This window comes from Colius striatus, chromosome Z (genome assembly GCF_028858725.1).
Source record: "Colius striatus isolate bColStr4 chromosome Z, bColStr4.1.hap1, whole genome shotgun sequence".
NCBI lineage: Eukaryota > Metazoa > Chordata > Aves > Coliiformes > Coliidae > Colius > Colius striatus.
In genome coordinates, this window is record NC_084790.1 from 87,893,237 (window position 1) to 87,915,403 (window position 22,167).

Here is a 22,167-nt window from a genome sequence, read left to right on the forward strand (position 1 = left end):
AAGATGGACAAATCTGCCACGTCTTTTGTGGTGGTTTTGCTGCGCTTGCTCAGTTTCAAGACTTTCTGTATGCACAGATAAGAAACAAGCCATGTGGATTGACTTGCAGCTATCGCAGAGTGTCTTAGATAAGATTGTAACTGTGTCCTGGACGTCTTGGGGGGAGTGCAGATAACCAAGCAAAACCAAGATGAGGAACCTGAGAACTCCACAGAGTGAAGGTCACTGAAATGAGGAATGAACTCCTTAACACCAGTGAAGCATGAAGAAGCAGGCACTGCTTTATCACACCCAGTGAAGGGACACTCCTTGCATGCGTCACAGAGAAATGAAAACATGAAGCATTTATCTTATTTTGAGCACTGTGGCCATGCTGAAACTGCTTTGACGACGTTTTTCTGCTCGGTCCCAGGATTTGTAGCAAAAACATAGGCCATAAGGCTCCCTCCCTCAGCTGCCTCCCAGGCTGATTTGGAAGGCCTCCTGCTCACAGGTATTTGCTCAGCAGATGAGTGGCTACTGGCACTTCTAAACACTTTTAACCCTTTGCTTGCAATTCTCTCATCATTCAACTCAAAGTCCAAGTCACGCTTGTATGAAATAGCAAGTGAGGATAGCGATTCAGGGTTTATAAATGAGAAAGCTCTAAAGGCTGGTATAACAATGAGCTCAGACAAAGACTATATATAGAAGAAGGAATTATAGAATCATAGAATTGTTACAGTTGGAAAAGACCTTTAATTAAGATCATTGAGTCCAACCACGCACCTCACGCTGCCAGGCCCATCACTAACCCATGGCCCTCAGTACCTCATCTATCAATCTTTTGAACATTTCCAGGGGCGGGGACTCCCCCACCTCCCTGGGCAGCCCCGTCCAGTGCTTAAAAACCCTCTCAGTGAAAAAGTTCTTCCTCGTGTCCAATCTAAACCTCCTCTGGCTCAACTTAAATCAATTTCCTCATGTTCTATCATTCATTAATAGAGAGATCAACCCCCACCTCACTGCAACTCCCCTTCAGGTAGTTGTAGAGAGAGCTCATGTCTGCTCTCAGCCTCCTCTTCTCCAGCCCCTTCACCAGCTTTGTTGCCCATCTGTGGACACACTCCAGCACCTCAGTGTCCTTCTGGCAGTGAGAGGCCCAGAACTGGACACAGTATTGGAGGTGTGGCCTCACCGGCACCAAATACAAGGACAGTCACTTCTTTGGTCCTTGGAAGGAACAGACTTCATGGAAAGAACTCAAGAAACCTGCAAGACACCTCTTCCACAACCATATGGGACTACCAGAGACCATCAAAGAGCTGCATGGAAGCCTGCTGGAGGAGCATCAGAGACCCAGCCAGATAAGTCAGTAAATGTGGTAGTTAGTCCCAGGGAAAGGCACACACATGTCTGGGAAATCTACTGCACACGTATGTAACAAGGAATACAAAATTCCTGCAACCCAGCATGTGAGATGCACGTTAGGAGGAACTTTTCCCCGTGCATCCATTGCTGCCGTCTTCTAAAACTCAGCACAGAGTGTTGGAGGGTTCTTTAAATTACCGACTTCTGTGGTAACAACACCGTATTTGTGTGGGGCAGACAGGGCCAGGGGCAGTTCAGGAGATGGAGGGTGTGTAGAGCCCACCTGTGGAGAAATGTTTGGCATCACTACTGGGAGCAGTTGTGGAGTCTGCCAGGCTGGTCAGGGGCTAGATGCCATCCTCCCCTAAGGAACTACACGGAGAGACTGCACACAGCCCTCCTGCCCCAGGGCCCACACTAATGTTTTGGCTAGGACTGGTTCTAGAAACAGGGAATTAAAAGTAAGCTGTGTTTTATCCTGCCAAGTCTTCTGTTACTGAGCAAAGTAGGTCTTACCATTCTGCTTGGGTATCTGAGTGGAGCAGCACTGACCCATGCTAGCTGCTGAGGCTGCCTCCCAGACTACTGCCTCCCAGAATTCACACTTGCCTAGCAGGCATTGTCACTGTGAAGCTCACCAACATGTGTTGTATACTGCAGCATCATAGAACTGAGGTACTGCTGCGGCTGCAAGGCACCCAGGGAGGCAGCTCCTGCCCTGGCATCCATGGGCATGCCCAAGCACTTCCCAGCCTGGATGCCTGGATGGAGATCTTTCCTTTCCCAAGGATGGACATCTGGGAAACTTGCCTCAGTCTTTGACCACTGTCAGGGTAAAGAAGTTCCCCTTCAGCAAAGGTCTCCTGAGCTTTCTTGTCAATGTGGTGACACAGATAAAACAGCATCATTAATGTTTAAAGCAAAAAGAATGAATATGTTTAACATTTTTATTAGCACCTTATTGTAAGAAAACACCTTCCCATAACTCAAAAAACCATCTTGAACCTTTTATAGCAGAGAGTTTGAAACAATCTCACTAAACATGACAGCAAGAAAAAATACCCACTCCTGTTGTGACAGAATGCCACATGACCTTGACCAACGTTGGCTTCAGGAATTTATGATGACAGGACAACTGGAGAATCTCCATTCTCCCAGCTGAAAGTAATTCACATGCTAAATAGGCTGCTGTTACAGACAGGCATCTGTTCCTCTTGGATGGCAGGGTGTCTGTACTCCCTTGCCAGGGCTCACGTGGCTGTGTGCCGTTTGCATCTTTCTGTGCAGATACGTTGGTTTATCTCTGCATTGCTTTTACCATCACATCTATACCAACGTAGGAGCAATGTTTATCCATACTCTTACACCCCATAGTTGAACTAAAAATGCTTACAGGTCCAACAGCATGAGGAATGTGGAGTTGCTTTGCCTGTACTGGTGGTACTGAGCATATCTGATACCAAGTGCTCCTGCAGGTGATGTGCCACATGCCTACACACAGTAAAGCAAGCTGTGGGCTAATTTCACTATTTGAATTACTTCTGGCCAAGAGAAAATGTTCTCTCTAGTTTCAACTGCAGAAATCATTTTCCCTTTCTGTCCTGAACAGCTGTGATGTATTGATGTACATTTTTAAACAGCTGATCAAGGAAACAACCACTGAACTGCCCTTGGCTTCAGCATCTTTAGTGATTTGTATGTAACCAAATCTAATTGTTCACTCATAAAGCTAACAGTAAAAATTATTTGGTAGCAAAGAAAATAAAGCACTGAAGTCAGTTTAACATGCCACACCTTCTTTGCACAGTGCATTGACAAGGCCCAGAGAGCAAGTCCGTATTATGTAGGTCACTATCTGCAAGAGCTCTTCTTTATTTCACCTAAAAGTCGTAACATGTAAGTAGGAATTGCCTCAAAATGTAACAATGCCATTAAAAATCGCCCTGGTTTTGTTATCAATTAGGTTTTGTGACATGATGGGGAGGACAATCCTGCAGACAAAAGTTACTACTTTTTTTCCCCCCAGTTTCCTCATTCTATGTTTTCAACACGGTGTGATAGCTTAAAAAATCAGCAGGTTGTACATGCTCAGAAGCAGGAAGGTGGAAAAATGAAAGCCAGATGAGTGAAATGATCATATTACCACGTTTTAGGGTAAACTGAATAAAACCAGCAAATAAACTGAGGATCTTCTCCGCCCCGTTCTGCAGTGTCATTACTGACAACTTACCAACACGCTTTACACGCCCCACACGTGCTTTCGCGTACATTTGACCTCGAGCAGGCGGCAGAGAACGACGTTTTAATGCTCAAACCCACAAGTATTCCCCCATCCCGCCTCATTCACGAAGCTTCCGCCACTGACGAAGCCCTTCAAGAACCGCTCAGCACCGGTCACTCCTCGCAGCTCTCCCCTGACGCGTCCCGGCCATCGGGGCGCCGCCGTGGGCGCGGCGGGCCCGGCCTCCCCCTCAGCGGCCAGGGAGGGACGCGGGCCCACGCCGCCGCGGCAAGGGCGAGCCCGCTGCCTGCTCCGCCACGCCGGGCCGCCGGCTCCCGGCCCCCCCGCCCTCCCGCCGCCGCTCCCCGCGCCGGGCAGCCCCCGCTGCGGCGGTAAAGCGCCGCTCCGCCGCCCGGTTTCCATGGCGACGCCGGCCGCCTCAGCCTGCCGTCAGTCACGACGGCCGGGGGCTTTGCGACAGTGGTAGGAGTCGCGGCAGCCGGCGGTGTCAGCTGGCCGCCGCACCGGGCGCGGGTGCGGGAGCGCGGCGGCCGGGGCCCAGCCGCACCGGCGCGGCGCGGACAGGTGAGTGCCCGCCGGCTGCCCGGCGCCTCCGGCCGCGGAGCCGCTCTCCCGCTGGCGGGCGGTGGCGGGGGCCGGCGAGGCTCGCTGCCGGCCCCCGCGCCGCCCCGGCCCCCGGCGGGCTGCCGGCGGCCCTCGGGTCCCCGGGGCGGCGGCGCGGGCGGCCATGTTGCGCGGGAGGGGGCGGCGGCGGCACCTCTGTGGGGGTGATGGCGGCCTTCGCCCCCGCTGCGGCCAGTGGTGGCCCCGCGGCGACCTGCGGGTGCCGTCCCCTGTCCGCTGCGGCGGCGGCAGCGCGGGCGGGCCTGGCCGCAGCGCTCAGCCCGGGCTGCCCTCCCCGCGGGGCTCTGGCAGTGGGAGGAGGGGGCCGCTGCCGCCGCTTCCCCACTGGCCTCTCCGGGCCGCCGGTCTCCTGCGGCGAGGGGCCCGGGGGGCCTCACCTGGGCGGGCGGTGCGGGTACTGCTTCTCCCCCAGAACGCTGGCTGGTCTTGAGCTTGTCTTTTAAACAAGTTCCACCGCAAAATGCATCAGCGACCTGCGCACGGCGTGGGCTTGCGCCGCTGGTCATGCCCAGGACGGGTCACCGGAGGCGCTGACAGGGCACCGGTTGTTAATGGGATGGCGAGCTCTGTCTCTGTTAACGGGAAGTTATCTGAGCAATGACTCTTCATGCAGGAGTAACCCTTTGTAGGGACTCGAATTACTTTTAACGACAGATTTTGGGTTACATCACAGTCTCTCTAATCCATTTCCTTCTTCTGTGACAGCCATGGTATTATTAGCAACTGGGGTGAACGTTTTAGTTTTACTTTGCAGCTGCTTTGGATAACTGTCCCTCATGTGATCATGACAGTTTTAAACAGGAAAAATATATGTGGATTTAGTGTGTCATCAAGTGCCAGAAAAAACCCTGCAAACAGCTTTCAGAGGTATCTGTGAACCGTGAAGAAGTGTGTAGAGTCCAAAATGATTATTTCATCTTCTTTTGTATTTTGTAACCTTTTACATATACAGGGAGTGATGGTTTGGGGAGAGGGATACATAACCACGCTTACCTTCATGTTGTTAATTAAATCGGAGCTTGGTAGTCATTCCCTCAGCTGATGCAAGGGACAAGCAATAATCTTTGATTGGATTGCAGCTGTTGTTGCCAGAGCAGAAGGTAGAGCCTGGATCTGGAGTAGCTGCTTCCCAGTCTCTGCTTTAGAACACAAGTTTGTGTCCAGTGAATTTGATTTTTATCTTGAGCGCATTGGGCAGGTTTTGACAGTGGCATGAGCTTTTTCATTTAAATTACTGAAATATGTAACGGCCAGCTCAAGACGTGGAGCTCTGTGACAAGTGTTGTCGCAGGGTGCTTGAAGTGCAGGTACGTTGTATGATAGAAATCATGGAATGGTTGGGGTTGGAAGGGACCTTTAGAGATCATCCAGTCCAACCCCCTGCCAAAGCAGGTCCCACCTACATCAGGTCACACAGGAACGTGTCCAGGTGGGTTTGGAAACCTTCTGAGGAGGAGATACTGCAGTTTAGAGATAGCTGTCACAGACCCATTGACTTTGAGAGGCGTAGAGGTACTGGCTGGGCAATGTGATGTAGAAGCCGCTGATTTAGGAAAAAGTCAAGAACTGAAGTGGTTAATTTTGAATCAGCAAAGTACAGGAGGATAAAAGAAGGCTGGGCACCGTTATTGTGCTAATCCTTGATCAGCATTCTGAGAATTCTTGGTTTGTTACCATCACCTGGATTAAAATCACCTTGTCACTTCCCGTAATCTTCAGTGTAACCTGACAGTTCTGACCAGGTTCAAAATAGCAGATGAGTTCTGTCCTGCAGACACGCTCAGTTACGTTTTAATGAGTAGGGTTAGTGAGGTTGGTGTGAGTATTCACAGCAGTAAAATCAGGTATGCTGTGTTGTGGCCCTTGGGAACTCCTTGCACCTCCTGCTTGTGTAGGGATACAGCAGTTCTGCTTGAGAGATGTTAGGGATTTCTTTTTGTGTATATTGGAATGAGTGAACTTGAGTATTACAGTGACCATAGTCGCCAGTGCAGCTCCCCACCTCTGCCTCACTTTGTCTGTGTGTTTTTGTGTGCGTGCATGGGGTGACATTTAAAACCCACCACTTTTTGCCACGCCAGTTCCTTGACTTTGTGGCCATCACAAACTGTTTCTTGATTGTACAACCAAGAAAAATGATTGCAGCCTTCACCTTTTTACTCATACTGCTCCTTCAGTGAGAAATCATCTTTTTAAAGACTTCTTTCTTTAAGCAGTTTTAGCGTGGTGTTGCAATAATCTCTCTGTAGTTGCAAGTCAGAAAGATATGCTGTTAATTCAGTGAGGTATAAAGGTACGGTTATTGTTCTCAGAGTTTCTTATTCAGTGCTTATCAGATGCAGACTGAAGTGATACTGATCTGCTGCATGCTGACCTGGTAGATTGCTTTATAGCGTTTTACATTCTGCAGGTATGGTCCAAAATGTTCTACAGCTGTTAAGGAAAAAAAAAAATCAGGCATTTATTTGCTGAAAAAGTGTTACCTTTTTAAAAGCTCTCTCAGACTTCACAGCTGGTATGGATCTATAAAGGGTGAGTTTTGGACCACCAACCTGAAGGCCTCCCACGATGAGAGGGCTGGCTTGGTGCATGAGGAAGGGCAGTGAGCATTGTGGATCTCGATCATAGTGAGGCTTCAACACCGTTTCCCCTAAGGTCGTTACAGACAAGCTGGCTCGTGGGTCTGGACAAGTGGACTGAAAACCCACAGAGTGGTCAGGCTCAAAGGGTTTGCCATTGACAGCACAAAGTCCAGGAGGAGGGTAGTAGTTGAGTGCTGGAACACAGGGTGAGACTGTGGAGTCTCCATCCCTGGAGAAACCCAGAGCTCTGACACAGTCAGGGGCAACCTGCTGTATCTGCGTCAGCTTTTGCAGGGGGTGGGAGGACACGATCTTCCGAGGTGCCTGCCAAGCTCAGCTCTTCTGCAAGTCAAACTCATTTTGTTAGATCAGTGGTAGGTTAAGAAAGCAAAAAGGTTTTGCATTTAACCCCTCTGCAATGATTCAGAACTAATTCAACAAGACTCGTTTTCAGAGTCCTTCAGTCACTGTCAGACCTTGAGAAACAATCAGAATTTAATTGGCATAGACAGCTTTACTGATGATTTGTATTTAATAGCACAGTGTTTATTTATCACCTATTTAAAGAAAGGTGGAATTGTCTAAATATGTGGGTTTCTAACAGTGGAAGATTTCTGCAACTCTGCATAAGTACTTAGTTTTCTTCTCCCTAGCTTATTAATAGTTTTTCTCCATCTCCAAGTATTCATGGGAGAAGGTAACTTGTGATTCAATTTAAAACCATCAGATTTTTATAAAGTGCATTGGACTAATCAAATGGAAGCCATGATGTAACAGAAATGAGCAATTACCATAAATGTATGATTGTCTTTATGTAAATGGTTTTAGGAGGAGTGTTACAATGCTTAACTAATGTCTTTTTGAATGAAAGATCCTGTATGCATGAAAAATACCAGGCATAAAAATTGCAGTTCACTTGAAAATAGACGATCCACTTAGAAGGTTTGTCGTAATGTCATGGATGGCAGCCATCTTCATACTTATTGGTGGCTAATCTGAGTAATAACATAATTGAAATTCCGCTGAAAGTACAGAAAAATGGCATTAACGTGTGGCAGACGTTGATAGGGAAAGGAATGACTTATTCTTAACCTTTCCAAGTTGTTTCGTTTGAAACATATGCACAGTTACAGTTATTTAAAAGCAGATGTTCATTTGCAGCCTCTGATGGTTTGTTTTGTGGCTGTTAAATTCTAAGAGCTTATATGATAAAGAAACAGTCAGTTCATAGGTTGGTTATTTTTTTTGTCAGATTCTTTTAGTGTCCCCACATATTTATTCTGTATACACCTGTGCTTTAATTGAAAGAAATGTGCTTGGAAAGTGCTCTTCTTAGCTTTTGTTCCGTTAAGACACAGGTAGATTCACTTATCTTTTTACCTCTTTCCCCAAAGAAGCCTTCCTTTCCCCTGGCCTGTCTTGTATCCTTCCCACATGCCTGATGTGCCTGGATCCCTCTCCCCAGGGAAGCAGGCTCCAGCTAAGCATGAGGCTCACTGAATTCAGTCTGGGCAGAGTCATGCAACAATACTGTCACGGAACATTGAAGTCCTGAAGTGTTCTGTGAATCTGACTGGGTTTGTGTACAGGTGATAACTCTCTGTCTCTGGAAGATACTCTTGTGATTTGCTCCAAACCAGAGCAATCCACAGCACTTGGGTGTGCAGAGCTTCTGAGCATGCCCAGGTAACTGTGAGTTCCATGAGGGTGACTTGTGGCAGATCAGCACCGTGATGCTTGCACAGTGTTGCTCCAACCAAACCTGAACCAAGTTTCTTTTTGGTGGTAGAACTGAAGTTACTCTCCTGCCTTTTTGGTTCTAGCAACATAACTGATGTTTTAAAGTTATGTGCAAACTGTTAGGCCTAAGTGCTGTGGGAGGGTGAAGAATTTGTGTGCTTGTGTCTCCCTTGTCTGTGCTTTGAAAGTCATCAGCGGATCAAATGTGTTGGGCACTGTGTTTAGTTGTACTGAAGAATGATGTTAATTGTACCTTCTGTTTATCTCGCCTGGAGACATCTCCAGTCCCGTGTTCTGCTCGTCCTTCTTTCCCTTTTCTCTTTGTTTTCTGCTTGTGCAGTCTGCAACACCATCATCCCTTGTTTCTTCTTAAACCTTTCCTTGTAAACCTACCCACTGAAACATCTGAGGCTGAGGAAGTCTTCAGATGCTGTACTGGCCACAAGTGTTTGTCTTTCCTTGCACAGAAGGCATGCAAATAAAACAGCGAGAAGACTATATCCACTTGTTAGTGACAGGCACTAAAGGAAACTGGGGTTTATTTTGTCCCGGGGCAATACAGAGGGCAAAAGTAGCTCTTGCTGGCTGCTGGGCTTGCTACTCTGCCTTAGTTTTGTTTTGCTTTGCTTTGTTTTTCTGTCTGTTAAAATCCTTATTATGGTTAACTGTCTCAGGGTAAGTAACTTGGGGCTTACAAGGTGAGGTTCCTGAGGCTTCCCATCTTGACTGAAAGTTGTGGGACAACTGTAGGAAATGGCAAACTGTTCCTGTTTCAGGAACAGATTGTACGCAGGAGGAGGAAGGTTTCTGGAATTTTTTTGCCTGTCTGTTTTTGTCACTTGGAAAGATAAAAGTGTATGCAAAAACCAAACAGACATGAATGCTAATAATTTTTTTTAAACACTGGAATGAGTTTCCAAGTGTGAATTCTGGCAGAAGGTAATAACCCATATGATAAAGACTTTTGAGTCCTGCTGTGGTTTCTCTGCAGAATCTTTGTGTACACGTTATTCTGATTTGGTTCATGTTGGGTCTATTTTGTATGACAGATGAGGCAGAGACCAGAAAAATTGCATGACTCTACCTTTAATCTGTTATAGAAATAATTGTTAGAAAGCTCTCTGTGCGTCTGCGCTTTGTCCTTTTCCCGTGGCCATCCCACCTACTCATTCCCCTGGCTATAAACCCTGTTAACTTTTCTGTTTTCTATGCCTCTGCCCTGTAGCTTCATCATCAGACCTTGTTGGAAGTTACCAGCAAATTTTCTGGCTGTAGTTTGGTTCAGTAAGCTGCGAATAGTTCAGCATAGTTTAGTAGTCCTGAAAGTGCTAGTTAGTATTGAGGACTATGACTTGATAAAGATGTTTATGAGAGTGTTTGATTCCGTAATTAATACGTTGCATTTAAGAAATCAGTTTACTAGCTTTACTCAAATAGAAGTTTATCCCTAAATGACTAAAGCAGTGGTGTTGAAAGAGTCACTTAACTATTCTACCAGGTTATGTTATTATTTTTAGGGTTTTTGGATCATCTGCTAATCTAAAGAAGGGCTTTCTCTTAAATACTAGCAACATAGCTGAGATGTATGTGTCTGTAACTGGCTTATGTATTGATGGTATAGTGCACTTGGCAACAAAAGCATGAAGATGGATGGAGTTCATAATGCCATTTTTGTCTTGGTTTTCACAATGAAGAGGAAAATGCATGGGATCAGATAGTGGCTAATGTGGTTGGAAGGCTGAGTGTCCTAGTGATGGAAGGAAGTTCCTGATGACTGTGGAAAGTCCTGTGTCTGAAGTGGCCTTGAGGACAAGGGACTGGCCAGCAGATTTGCTTAAAGCGTCCTGGGTATCCTGGTAGATAAGAAGCTGTTTGTCCTTGTGGCCAAGAGACTTGTGTGCCAGACTGTGTCAGCAGGGCTGTAGCCAGCAAGTGAAGAAAAGGGGAAGAAGGACTTTGAGGCTGCAGTGCAGCACTGTGTGCAGTCTGGGGCTGCTCTGGGCAAGGAAGCATTTGACATCTTGGAGTGATCCAGGGAAGGGCTATCGGGGTGGTTCAGCTTTTGTGCATGCAGTTGGGTAAAGATACAGCAGCAGGAAAATGGAGATCTGAGAGACTTTAGCTCAAATAAGAAAAATAAACGCCTTTATTGTAGGGCAGAGAACAAGAGTGAAAGCCTTCACTTTGAGCAAGTGTTTTCAGAAAGATCTTTTCCCACATGTCTGCATCTGTACATTTATTGTCTCTTTGAGAGAGGTCATCCAAAGGTGAAACAAAATGGGTACAAGTATACTTGTATGTATGCATGTATTTATATATACATATAGACCCCTGGGTACTTGCAATAACACCAACTCGTCCTGTCTTTGGCTGGTGGGTTGGAGGAAGGAAACTTGTATCATGGCACTTGTGGAAGTCACAGAGGAAATCTGAAGGATCCCAGTGAAGACAGAGTGAGGATTAAGCAGAACGAACTCTGCTTGCTTGGACATCTGCATTTTCCAGGTCCAAGTTTTAGTTCCCTTTTCTGCAAAACAAGATTATTCTAGAAAGATCTAACAAACTAGAATGTGGGGTTTCATTTGCAATGACTCACTGCGGGCTTTAGGGCCATTTGTCAATGGTACAGCGTTTATTTGCTACTGTAGTTTGTCATCACTGATGTAAAAAAAATTGATTGTTTACAGACAATAAGTGAGTTTTGCTTTTTGCAGGGGATATATTCAGTGTTCACCAGAGACAGAGTTGTTCCTTGTAGACTGAGTTCTTCAGCTGTTAAAATGAACTTGTGGTACTTTCTGAAAATGAAGTTTTTAATGAAGGCATTGAGGTACCATAATAAAAAAGTAGAAGGAAAGAGGTAGTTTTTCTTTTTGCTCTTTCTCTCTGAAGGGTTGATATGAAATGTTGTGAGAATTCTGTTTCCTTTAGGTAGAAGCTTTGAAATGTAAATATCTGTGAGCCTTTAGAAAGTATTATGCTGTTAATGTTGCCAGTGCTTATTCTCACTCTTCTTTTTTGCATGGGAAGTGTAGAAGACGTTAGGTTACTTACATGTGCTACTGCTGCTGTGTGTTGGATTGTAGTACTATATGTTCCTTTGAGAAAATTCTTTTTAAGTGTGTTTTTACAGTGCTATTGATTTTAAAGGTTTTTTAAACAGGTTAGAAGAGCATTAAGGTGAGTGAAATTTTCAAGGAATAATTTTGTGTCCTGGTAGGGGACTTTCTGTGTTTATTAAAAAGGGCATGCGTTTGCATCACTGAAACAACCAGGTGACATGTAAATACTAGCACTTGGTCCCTGAACTGTGAGCAATGGGAAATGAGAGGAGTGAGAAGAGATTTTTATGTTGCTTTTCAGCATTTTTTTATTCTGAGATCTTTTCAAGCATGGAATTGTCTGTTAGTCATTAAAACTCGGTGTGTAGATTACACCGATCCTCAGACACTGTCATGAAATGAACTACCTTGGAGCAAGTGTGGTCAAACAGGTGCTTTTGAGATTACTGCCAACCAGTGTGCCTTCTAGTTGGAGGATGAGAAGATTGCTCTGTTGTGCCATCTCTTGAGATTTGCCTGGGCAGTTTTGTGTTTCTAGTGCACAGCAGTGGAGCTGTGGCAGGAGCTTTCCACAGGTAGCAGGCAAACAGTGCTTTGTGAGCAGTGTTGTACTTGGTTGGTAATGAAGTGCTTTAATATATACATAAAGCAAAGACATTTCCATCTCTCCCCACCTTTCCTAATCTGTCTTTTCAGTTTATTTCATTACAAACAATTGTGTGGTAAGTTAAATGGGTATTTTTGTTTGATTGCTTGGTTTGGTGGTCATTGTTGATTGCATATTGTTGTATGACATCTCAACACTTTATTTCTGTTCCTCTCTGTACTTCTATGCTTATTTCTCTCTGAATCAGGTATTTTTAGAATAGTGTATAGTAAGATCACTGTATTCTTTATTATGTTTTAAATTATTTTATGGTGCTGTATGGTGACTGTCCAGACAGAACAATTGATCTACCATTGCATAACAATTAACACTACATTTAAGGGCATGGTTTACAATTATTCCAGGGTAGCTTTTACAGTGTTGCAGTGGATCAAACAGTTGACTGCTGGTCTTTGTTTGTACTTGTTCATTAAATAACAACTCTGACTAAAATAAGTAGTTGTTAATAAATGTAGTCCAAGCAAACGCAAGAAAAGAGTTGGCATAAAGTGACCCTTCACAGTAAGTGGAATGGTAGTGATGCAGTTTGTTTGGAAAGCACTCATACATCTCACCTTTCACAAGTTTGAGGCTTGGTACATGCAGCTGGCCCTTTAAGCTGATTTACAGTTTGTAATACTTAGCTATTCATTATTCTGCTCTTGCTGTTCTCCCTTCCCCCATTTTTCCATGTACATTATCACGTTCGATTTCTCTGGCTGCAAAGGTTGGTTGCACTAAGAGTATAGACACTATTTGTCAAAATTATCAAGAAACTAGTTCCTTTCAGGAATTGAACTGTAGTTTTTATATAGATGAGAGATAATTTGCGTTGAACTCCGTGTAGTACAGTAAGGAACAACATTTTGAAATAGGAAGTATTCTTAGTGCAGAAAAGCACTTGTTCAGGTGTGGGAGTCACCACTGGGAATGGCAAGGGTGATGTAAGATCAGAAGATCAAGTTTGTCGTGAAGGACTTCAGTCAAGGTCTCTCTAGTGGCTTCTGTTTATATCAAATTTGTCTCAAAACAAAGCCACGAAACTTTGCATGAGAATCTCCAGTGGAACTGAAGATAACACGAGTAAATTCCCACGAGTTCCATGGCTATCTGGGGCTCACGCTTGTGCTTCCCTTGGTGAAAAGACAGCGGGATTGTTGTCCGGGCTGGTGTTTAGCGGTAACTGGGACCTGGCTCAGCATGGCTACTCACTTGCTGGTTGGTTCTTTATAACCACTGCTGTTGTCTGATTAGAGTATCACAGGGACACCAAGGGAAACTGGTTATTGCAGTGGGGAACTGGAGTTGCAGTGAACCTTACTTACATTCAAGTTGACCTTCATTTTTCTCTGACATAATTCAGAAATGTTTGTAGAATCCCAGCATGGTGGGATTGGAAGGGACCTTTAGAGATCATCCAGTCCAACCCCCTGCAGAAGCAGGTCCCACCCAGATCAGGTCACCCAGGAACGTGTCCAGGTGGGTCTTGAAGCCCTCCAAGGAGGAAGCCTCCACACCCTCCCTGGGCAGCCTGGGCCAGGGCTCCCTCACAGTAAAATTTTATCCCTCTGCTGAAATGAACCTGTAAAATAAGTTTATATATGAGTGAATGAATGCAAGTATTGTTGGATCACTCAAGCTGGTAGAATGTGTATCTACAGAAAGACAGGAAAATAGGTATTTTAGAAAAATATTTCTTCAGTGAGCCCTGCTCATGTTCAGTGTGTTTATACTCCTCTAAGTCAGAAATACTATCCTGGTTTGGGCTGTGGTAAATTCAGACATAAACCTCTACAGGATAATACATCAGGAGCATTGACTTATTTAACACAACTATTTCACCTACACATTTATCACAAAAGGCTCCAAGCAATAACTTTACACAGCTCTGAAGTTCTCCTGCAGCAGGGTAGAGTAACTCCTACAACTCTGTTTGAATCCAGAAAAAGAGATCCGTAAGAAAATGTTACTCATTCTTGATTTATTTTCTCCGCTTGGTCGTTTCACATACTTTGTTTCCTGCTGTTCCTGAGAGAGGATACTAACTGGAATGGGTCTTACATAAGACACTGTTGTTGGTACAATTGAGATCTAGCTTAAATTCCAGCATTTTTATTGATTAAATGCAGAATATATCCCCAATACACCTCTGTATGTACCCAAAACCAATCTGAAGCTCAAGCTGGTTACCTGGAAAGAAAAACGAAGTCTGGTATTTACAGTTTCCTTTCCCTGCATTGGACTTTTAATGTACCCGGGTTGAGGGAGGAGTGCAGGCAGGTGAGGGGGGGAGATGTGCAGGCAAACGGGGGTTGCAGACAGATGGAGGGAGGGGTGCAAGCAGGCAGTCCCCAGAGCTGCTGCTTGCATCAGCCAGTGCCCAGCTGCAGCATTGACAAGGCATCAGCCATCCCTGCATAAGCAAACCCGTGTTCCAGGACTGTGCATAATAAAACCATTTAAGTGGTTTGGCAAGCTCAGAATGTTGCTAGCAAAAACAGTGGTTTGTTTTGGTGTTTAAATCTTGTGCTAATCCTCCTAACTGTTTTTTTATTATTACAACTTGAGTTTCTAGGATGTTTTCCTTCTCTCTGAAGTTGTGACTCAAACGTGTTTTGTTGGTCCCCGTTTTCCAGTCACAGAGAAAATTTTGGCTTTGTGACAGACGAAAATGTCTTTGTGTTATTTATGTCAATATAAGATACTACACGTTGCTGTGAGGATAGCGTGTCATCTCTTTCTTGTTGGATAGTGGCCAGAATCTAGTCCATATGGCAAACATGGTGATCAAAACTACCTTCAGATATTAAATAGGCACAGCTAGTGTTACAGTAGTTCCTCAACTCAAACAACTTCTGTTTGAGTAGCTGGCTGGTCGTTCATTGCTTTCCATTTCAATACATTAACTCTTATAAAAAGAAGAAAAAAAATGGGTGGAGAGTAAAAGCATGTTAGATCCACAGATGAATTTCATAAAGATTGTGAAACCTGATGAGTCAGCAACTTTGGCTGCAGTGATACTGCAGTACCACTCAGTTTTACTTGCAAGGCTCTTTACCTTGTCTTGTGTTTCAGCAGCCTGGCAAAGTCCATAAGACAGTGTACATGCTGCCTGTTGATGTCCTGTGCCATGCTTCCCCCTCGGTGGAAGCTGAGGCCAGCCCACCAAAAGTGGCTAGAGTTGGCAGGGCTGGGGCTCAAGGTTGTGTGGAGGGGAGAGGAGGAGATCAGCTGTCACAAAGTCATCGGCATCAAAAGGGCTGGATTACATGAGACTTTCAGCTTTTTTTTCTGAATAAAAGCTGACACCCTGGATCTTACAGTGTCCTAATGCAAGTGCTCTCAGGAATAAGTCAGTGCCTCTTGTCACATCTCGGTCTCTAAAGCCCTTCATCTCTGGTTTGAGATCCAGTGTGTGGTGGCTGACACAAGAGACAGCACAAGTGATCTGCGCTTGCTGTGTTTATTTCTTTCCTAGCTTTATTTAGTTCTAAATAGCACAGATAATGCTAGTAAGGGTATTTTCCCCTCAAAATCCATCTTTTGATATTGCATGTTATCATTCCTTTTCCATCACCCTGTCTGAGCAGCTTTTGCTTGCAGGTGGCTCTGCCTGCTGTGAAGGGCAGGTGAGAGAAGGAAATCTTGAGCCACCAATACCAGGAGAGTTTGAAAACGTTTACCACTCAGGCTTTGAAACCAAAATCAGAAAGTAATATATGTTTTTAATTAGTGTATTTCCCTTTTCAATTAGCTTTTGTTCATTTAGTTAGCCTCTTTGGCTGTGTGTGTGGGGTGGAATCAACTATCAGGGTAAGACTGTGAACTGAGGGATCGCATTAACCTGGAAAGTGCTTTCTGCCTCTGGTTTCACCTAATTCAGGGTACTACATATTCCAACCTAAATTTCTGTTTGAAAAAGCGATGTCAACAGGATGGATGCTGTTCAAACAGAACAGTAGTTTGGAAAAGGGCATGGTTCTCCTTCGAAAGCTCCAGAGCCTATTTTTCACTGAAGGTTATTGCATTTGCAAATAGGCATGAACTGTACTTTAGGGCATATAGTAGTCAAAATTATTCTGAAAGAGTGATTTTGTGGCAAAAGTTCACGTGTGCATAGGGATATGCTTGCTGTTTGGTACCTGTGCATGTAGGGAAATGCCCCCCTGAAATGCATCTTTGGCCAAATGTGCAAGAAATCAAAATTTTGGAGTTATTTCAAGTGACATTTACAAATATCTCACTGGTGGGTGTCAGGAGGTTGGGACATCCCTTTTTTCTATAGTAGCTAGCAACAGGACAAGGGATGATGGGATGAAGCTGGAACACAAAAAGCTCCACTTAAACATAAGGACAAACTTTCAGTGTTTGAGTGAGGGAGCCCTGGCCCAGGCTGCCCAGGGAGGGTGTGGAGGCGCCTTCCTTGGAGGGCTTCAAGACCCACCTGGGCACGTTCCTGTGTGACCTCATCTAGGTGGGAGCTGCTTCTGCAGAGGGGTTGGACTGGATGAGCTCTAAAGATCCCTTCCAACCCCACCATGCTGTGATTCTATGACTGTTTAAAGAATGTTATTTCATCCAGACGCGAAGTTAAACGGATTCTCTGATGTCACTTATTTGAAGAATGGCATATATAGTGACTGTTTGTTTCGTATGAAATGCTTATGAAGTCACTTCAAACTTCAAGTCCGGTGAGGACCATAGAATCAGAGCATGGTGGGGGTTGGAAGGGACCTATGGAGATCATCCAGCCCAGCCCCCTGCAGAAGCAGCTCCCACCTAGATCAGGTCACACAGGAACGTGTCCAGGTGGGTTTGGAAACCTCCTGAGAAGGAGCCTCCACATCCTCCCTGGGCAGCCTGGGCCAGGGCTCCCTCACTCAAGCACTGACACAGTTTGTCCTGATGTTTCAATGGAACTGTTTGTGTCTCAGCTTCATCCCATCACCCCTTGTCCTGTCACTGGATACAACAGAAAGAAAGTGCTGCCCCAACCTCCTGACACCCACCAGTGAGATATTTGTAAACACTAATGTGTTCTCCCCCTGGTCTCCTCTTACCTAGAATACTCTAAGTGCAAGAGTGGCACACCTGATAAAACATGACATCTGTTGTCTGTATTAAATTGACAGGTTTGAAAGCAAAATGGCAGGAAACAGCCTTGTGCTGCCCATCGTCCTGTGGGGCCCCAAAGCCCCCACGCACTGCATATCCACCCTGCTGCTCATGGAGGACGCATCAATGATCGTCACGGGGTGCCACGACGGACAAATATGTCTCTGGGACCTTGCTCTGGATTTAGAGGTAAGACCAAAGTCTGTATAATCTTAATTTTCTTTGAGCTTTTAGTGCATATGATTGTTGCTAGACTGATTTTATTCTTTGATATGATGCTATCCATTCTGGTCTTCAGTTCTTTCTGTGCCCTCTCCAATTGTCTTTTCCTCATCCCTCTCCTGAGGCCTGGATTGACACTCCATGCATCCCATGGAGAATATTTTGGATTAGGAAGAGAAGTTTTTGCTCTTGAACTTGGTTTCTGCTCCTGCAGTTTAAAGTAATGACTTCCTCTTTTCTGGAGCTGCTCGGAACTAGTTCTTGCTTTCAAGTTTAGCTACTTAATCTTGTTTTGTGGAAACAAATTCCCGTGATCAAAGACTGTACTTGGAGATCTTTTTAAGGTTACTATTTTATTCAGCCTGGTTTGTTTTTTGGTGGGTTTTTTTCCCCATGAAAACTGAAAAAGGCTGGTAGCAGAGATAAAGGTTGATGATTGTTTCTTGCCAGTGGCTGCCCTGGAGATGAAATCTGCCAGTGTCTGTTTTGAATATGGTCTTGTAATTTACTCTTGGTATGAAGAGTTTTAAATTCTTGTCATGGAATAGCAGAACAATCTTTTCTTGTAATAAAAGCAGCATGCTCCAGGAGGAGTTTATACTGAATACCTAAAAATCTCACTGTCAGGCAGTTACTCCCTTAGATTTTGTTTGTCTGATATATTTGGGCAGAAGAAAGAACAGCAAAAAGCAACCAGTTCTTTCTAGAAAGGACAAATAAGGGGCAGTTTTCTTTAATCTATGCATGGTCTTTGTATGAACTTGTTTATGAATATAAAGGATTGTGAGCTGCACTGGATTGGGGGAAAGCATTGTTGCAGCACAACACAATTTCTTCATTCAAATTAGGCCAAATTTAGCTTGTGATTAAAAGTTATTGGTAGCATTTAGTGTTTGCAAAATGTATTTTTCCACAGATTTTACATTTCAGTTTTAGGTACACGCTCTCTCAGTGTCCTGTGTAAGCCCTCAAGGTTATATGTCTGCTGCTGTGCTAGTTAAATGTCTGTGTATTAACACATATATTCATATAACTCATGAAATGGAAATCTGGAATGTGTATGTTCTGATTTGAGTAACAGTGCCTGTGCTATTTGTGCTTTACATTTTCTTTCCTTGGTTCTAGATTAATCCCAGAGCTTTGCTGTTTGGCCATACAGCCTCAATTACTTGTTTATCAAAGGCCTCTGCTTCCAGTGAAAAGCAGTATATAGTGAGCGCATCAGAAAGTGGGTGAGTTCTCAGAGACTTTATTAATATGCAGATCTGTTAAGCAAGGGAAACCGAGGGCAGGGGAGAGATTTACACACACAGTATCCTTTACTTAGTGTAACACCTTTAGATACTCCAAATGATGGGATTAATCCACTGCAGGTGCTGAGTGTGGGGTGAATTTTGGACTCATGGCCTGAAAGGAGTGTAGGGAAGTGCCTGAGATCCTGGCAGGCTTCCTCTGAGGTCGGTTGTACCACGGAAGAAAGCAGCAAGACACTGCACAGCTGTAGTAAAGCAGTCTTGGAGCACTGGATGTGATTTTTTTGTTTGGATGAGCAGTGAGATGTTGTTTCCTTCAGTCAAGGCACTTGTGTGCGTCTGTCAGCTCTCGCCTGGGTAAATTTGTCAGTTCAGTTGACAGTAGGTCCATATTCTGCTCCTTTTTCTCTCCTTATCCAAGATCTTTTTCCTTGAGTGAGAGCAAGCTTGAGTTGTACTGTGGAAATGATGCATGATACATGTTTTAAACTGTGTAACAGCTTTCCAAGTTCTGTCTAGGTCTGTTGCAGTGTTTGATTTTTATCCTTAATAAAAAAAAATCACAGAATCATTAAGAAAAGACCTTTTAGAGCATCGAGTCCCACCACTCAGCTCACACTGCCCATAATGCTAGCAGATATATTTCATTTTTTAAGTGGTCTTATTTATTAGTCAAAGCAACTCTTTTGAGGGTGGAAGGAGGAAGGATTTCTCATGCAATTGGCATTAATGGGATTGCTGTCAGGTAATTTAAAAAGTTGTACTCTGTAACTTAAAATATACTTTGTACACTCAGATTTTATCTTATATTTTGGGCTAGTATATTGAGAAGATACATAATTTGATAAATTACACACCAAAGCCTTGGGGCCAGCTAGTTTTGTTGTTCATAACTCACACATGAAAGTCCCCTCTAGTGCTCTGCCTCAGGCTGAGTACAGGATCCCTAGTAGTTGACCATCCTCTCCTGGGAGAGCACTTTCAACTAAGTAACTTGTTTACCTGTGGTCTCATGCTTTTGGTCTTTTGCTGTCCAAATTCCCCTCCCACTGTGGAGAGATTTCCACCATGCCCTGGCATGCTGGCAGCCGTCGGGAGCTGGGGTTTGGGTCAATGTGGCCAGACTAGCACAGCTCTGGCAGGACAGGGTGGAGAGCTCAGCTTAAAGAGCCCTACAGAGACAGAGATCCCTGCCGAGGCACCTTGCAGAGCTTTCTCAAGAGCTTTTCAAGGCTGGGCAGCAACTGAACCACAGTTGGCAGTGAGCCCCCACCAGTGGGGGGGGTGCATTCCCCACATCCTTATAGCTACACTGATACTCTGTCTGGCTCTATGGAAGCAAGTCCTTGTTACCATCAGTCAGTTTCTAGGAAAAGGGCTGTGGTCTTCTTCTGACAGAGCTGTTCTGGGAGGCAGGAGCTTTTTATGCCCCAAATGTGAGGCTAGTTTTAGTTCAGGGAATTGGAGTAACCACTGTTGTTATCAAGAATCTAGACTAGCTTCTGAGTTTCTAAGTAGCAGTACAAGCATTTCAGTTACAAGTGAATCATCTTCCTATATGGAACTGCACTGAGTAAGATGGGTTACTCATCACTTCTGTTGTTACTGCTGATTGCTAGCGTCTCTTTCTTAAGTCTCAACAGCACAGGCAATGCTACATATTGAGGTGCATTATGGTAACAGGCAGGTGGTGCTTCCATGTCTGCACAGCCTCACAGGGGCCACTGGCACCTCACAGCTTTCTGCAGTGCTCTTTTTTTTCCTTACGAATGTGCAGAGGGCAGGCAAATGTTTGGGCAACTTTGGGGGTGCAGTCAAAGTGTGTAATGACTTGAAACGTTTGTGAGAGAGGTGAGGTATTCTCAGGTACTTGTGTTTGCTCAACATTGATTGTTTATCATGAACCTTGGCATTTCACTTGTTTCCCTGTTATTTTTGTAAGGAGGGAGAGGTGATGTAGATTAGATAGAAGGACTGGAAATTCAAGTTGATTCTGAGTTTCCTTTATCTAAATACAATTCATCTAGTCACTGACATGTTTCAAATGGTTCTGTTTCTACCTGTGTAAATGATTTTTAGACTCTAGGAAGGCTGAAATATTGTAATTTTAATCTACCTTTCATATTTTAGGGAGATGTGTCTATGGGATGTGAATGATGGGAGATGCATAGAGTTTACTAAACTAGCCTGTACACATACTGGCATACAGGTTAGTACTCTCTGTGTATTTGAGGTCCTGTTCGGTATTGCAATGCATGGATAACTATCAGTTATCAAAACAAAGCTGTTTGGTTTTAAGCTTGATAATGACATCATGTGTGTACTGGGTTATCTTAGCAGTAGTTTGTGTTGTATCATCAAATGCTTTAGAGCTGGAAATACGTGCTGTGCATCAACATTTGAAAAAATATGTCATAACTAATGAGAGACGCTGGAAGGAAAGGAGGAAAAGGAGAAAAAATTTCGAGTACTGCAGGGAGAGGTGAGAGCATGAAGATGCTCTTAGTGGGGAAGGCTGAGGCAGGCCTCTGTGAGCTACAGGAACTGACTGTGCAGGGTAAGTGTTGCCTTGGGAAGATAACAGGAGAAATGGAGCCTCTGCAGAAAGCTCCCCTCATTGGTGCAGAGTAGTACTTTCTAAGCGTGTAGGCATTAGAATATGAGATTATGGTTTTGATTAAAAATTAACTAGTCAATGCCTCACATGGAAAGTAACTTCTGTATTTTGTTAATATCTCCTCAGTTCTACCAGTTTACAGTTGGGACTCAACGTGAAGGGAGGCTGTTGTGCCATGGACATTATCCAGAAATTCTTGTTATGGATGCTACCAGCCTTGAAGTTCTTTATTCGTTATTATCCAAGATATCTCCTGACTGGATCAGCTCCATGACTATCATTCGATCCAACAGAACACAGGGCAAGTATTTTTTGCTTTTACAATTGTCTCCTTGTAAGAGAAGCACTGCTCTCAGCTTTTGAGGGACTTGGGGAGGAACTACAGTGTTTTTTCCTGTGATTCTGGGCGACACTCAGAAAGCACTAAGCTTTTCAAATCACAAAGTATACATAGTTGTGTCTAGTCCCTGAAGAATACCTTAGCTCAGTACCTGTGCAATATTGTCTCTGTTGATATTGCACCAAATGGGAGGGAGTTTTGGCTCCAGCTAAAATGTAATTGCTTTTTCATGAACAGAGACTGAAATCCTGCCAAATCACTCTGTGTAGGTGTGCTCAGCAAGATCCAGGCTCACCTAGTAAATGGATTCGATCCTGTTATCTTCAGTGTGTGCATGTGCTGAAACCTGCAGGACAGGGAACCTTTCTACAGGC

General features: G+C 44.5%; 1 protein-coding gene across 4 annotated transcripts in view; it reads left to right on the forward strand.

The window, feature by feature from the left end:
- The first annotated feature begins 4,036 nt into the window (after window positions 1-4,036).
- The window catches only part of WDR7 (WD repeat domain 7), a 151,154-nt gene continuing 133,023 nt past the window's right edge, over window positions 4,037-22,167 (forward strand). Inside the window, exons 1-5 of one of the 4 annotated variants that reach the window (XM_062017941.1) lie at window positions 4,037-4,156; window positions 17,379-17,550; window positions 18,709-18,815; window positions 20,967-21,045; window positions 21,580-21,754. In XM_062017941.1, coding sequence (XP_061873925.1) covers window positions 17,392-17,550; window positions 18,709-18,815; window positions 20,967-21,045; window positions 21,580-21,754 — 520 coding nt within the window. In that variant the 5' untranslated portion in view covers window positions 4,037-4,156; window positions 17,379-17,391. Of the gene's footprint in view, window positions 4,157-17,378; window positions 17,551-18,708; window positions 18,816-20,966; window positions 21,046-21,579; window positions 21,755-22,167 lie in introns of those variants that run through there. The other 3 variants (XM_062017942.1, XM_062017940.1, XM_062017943.1) reach the window with 3 other exon arrangements.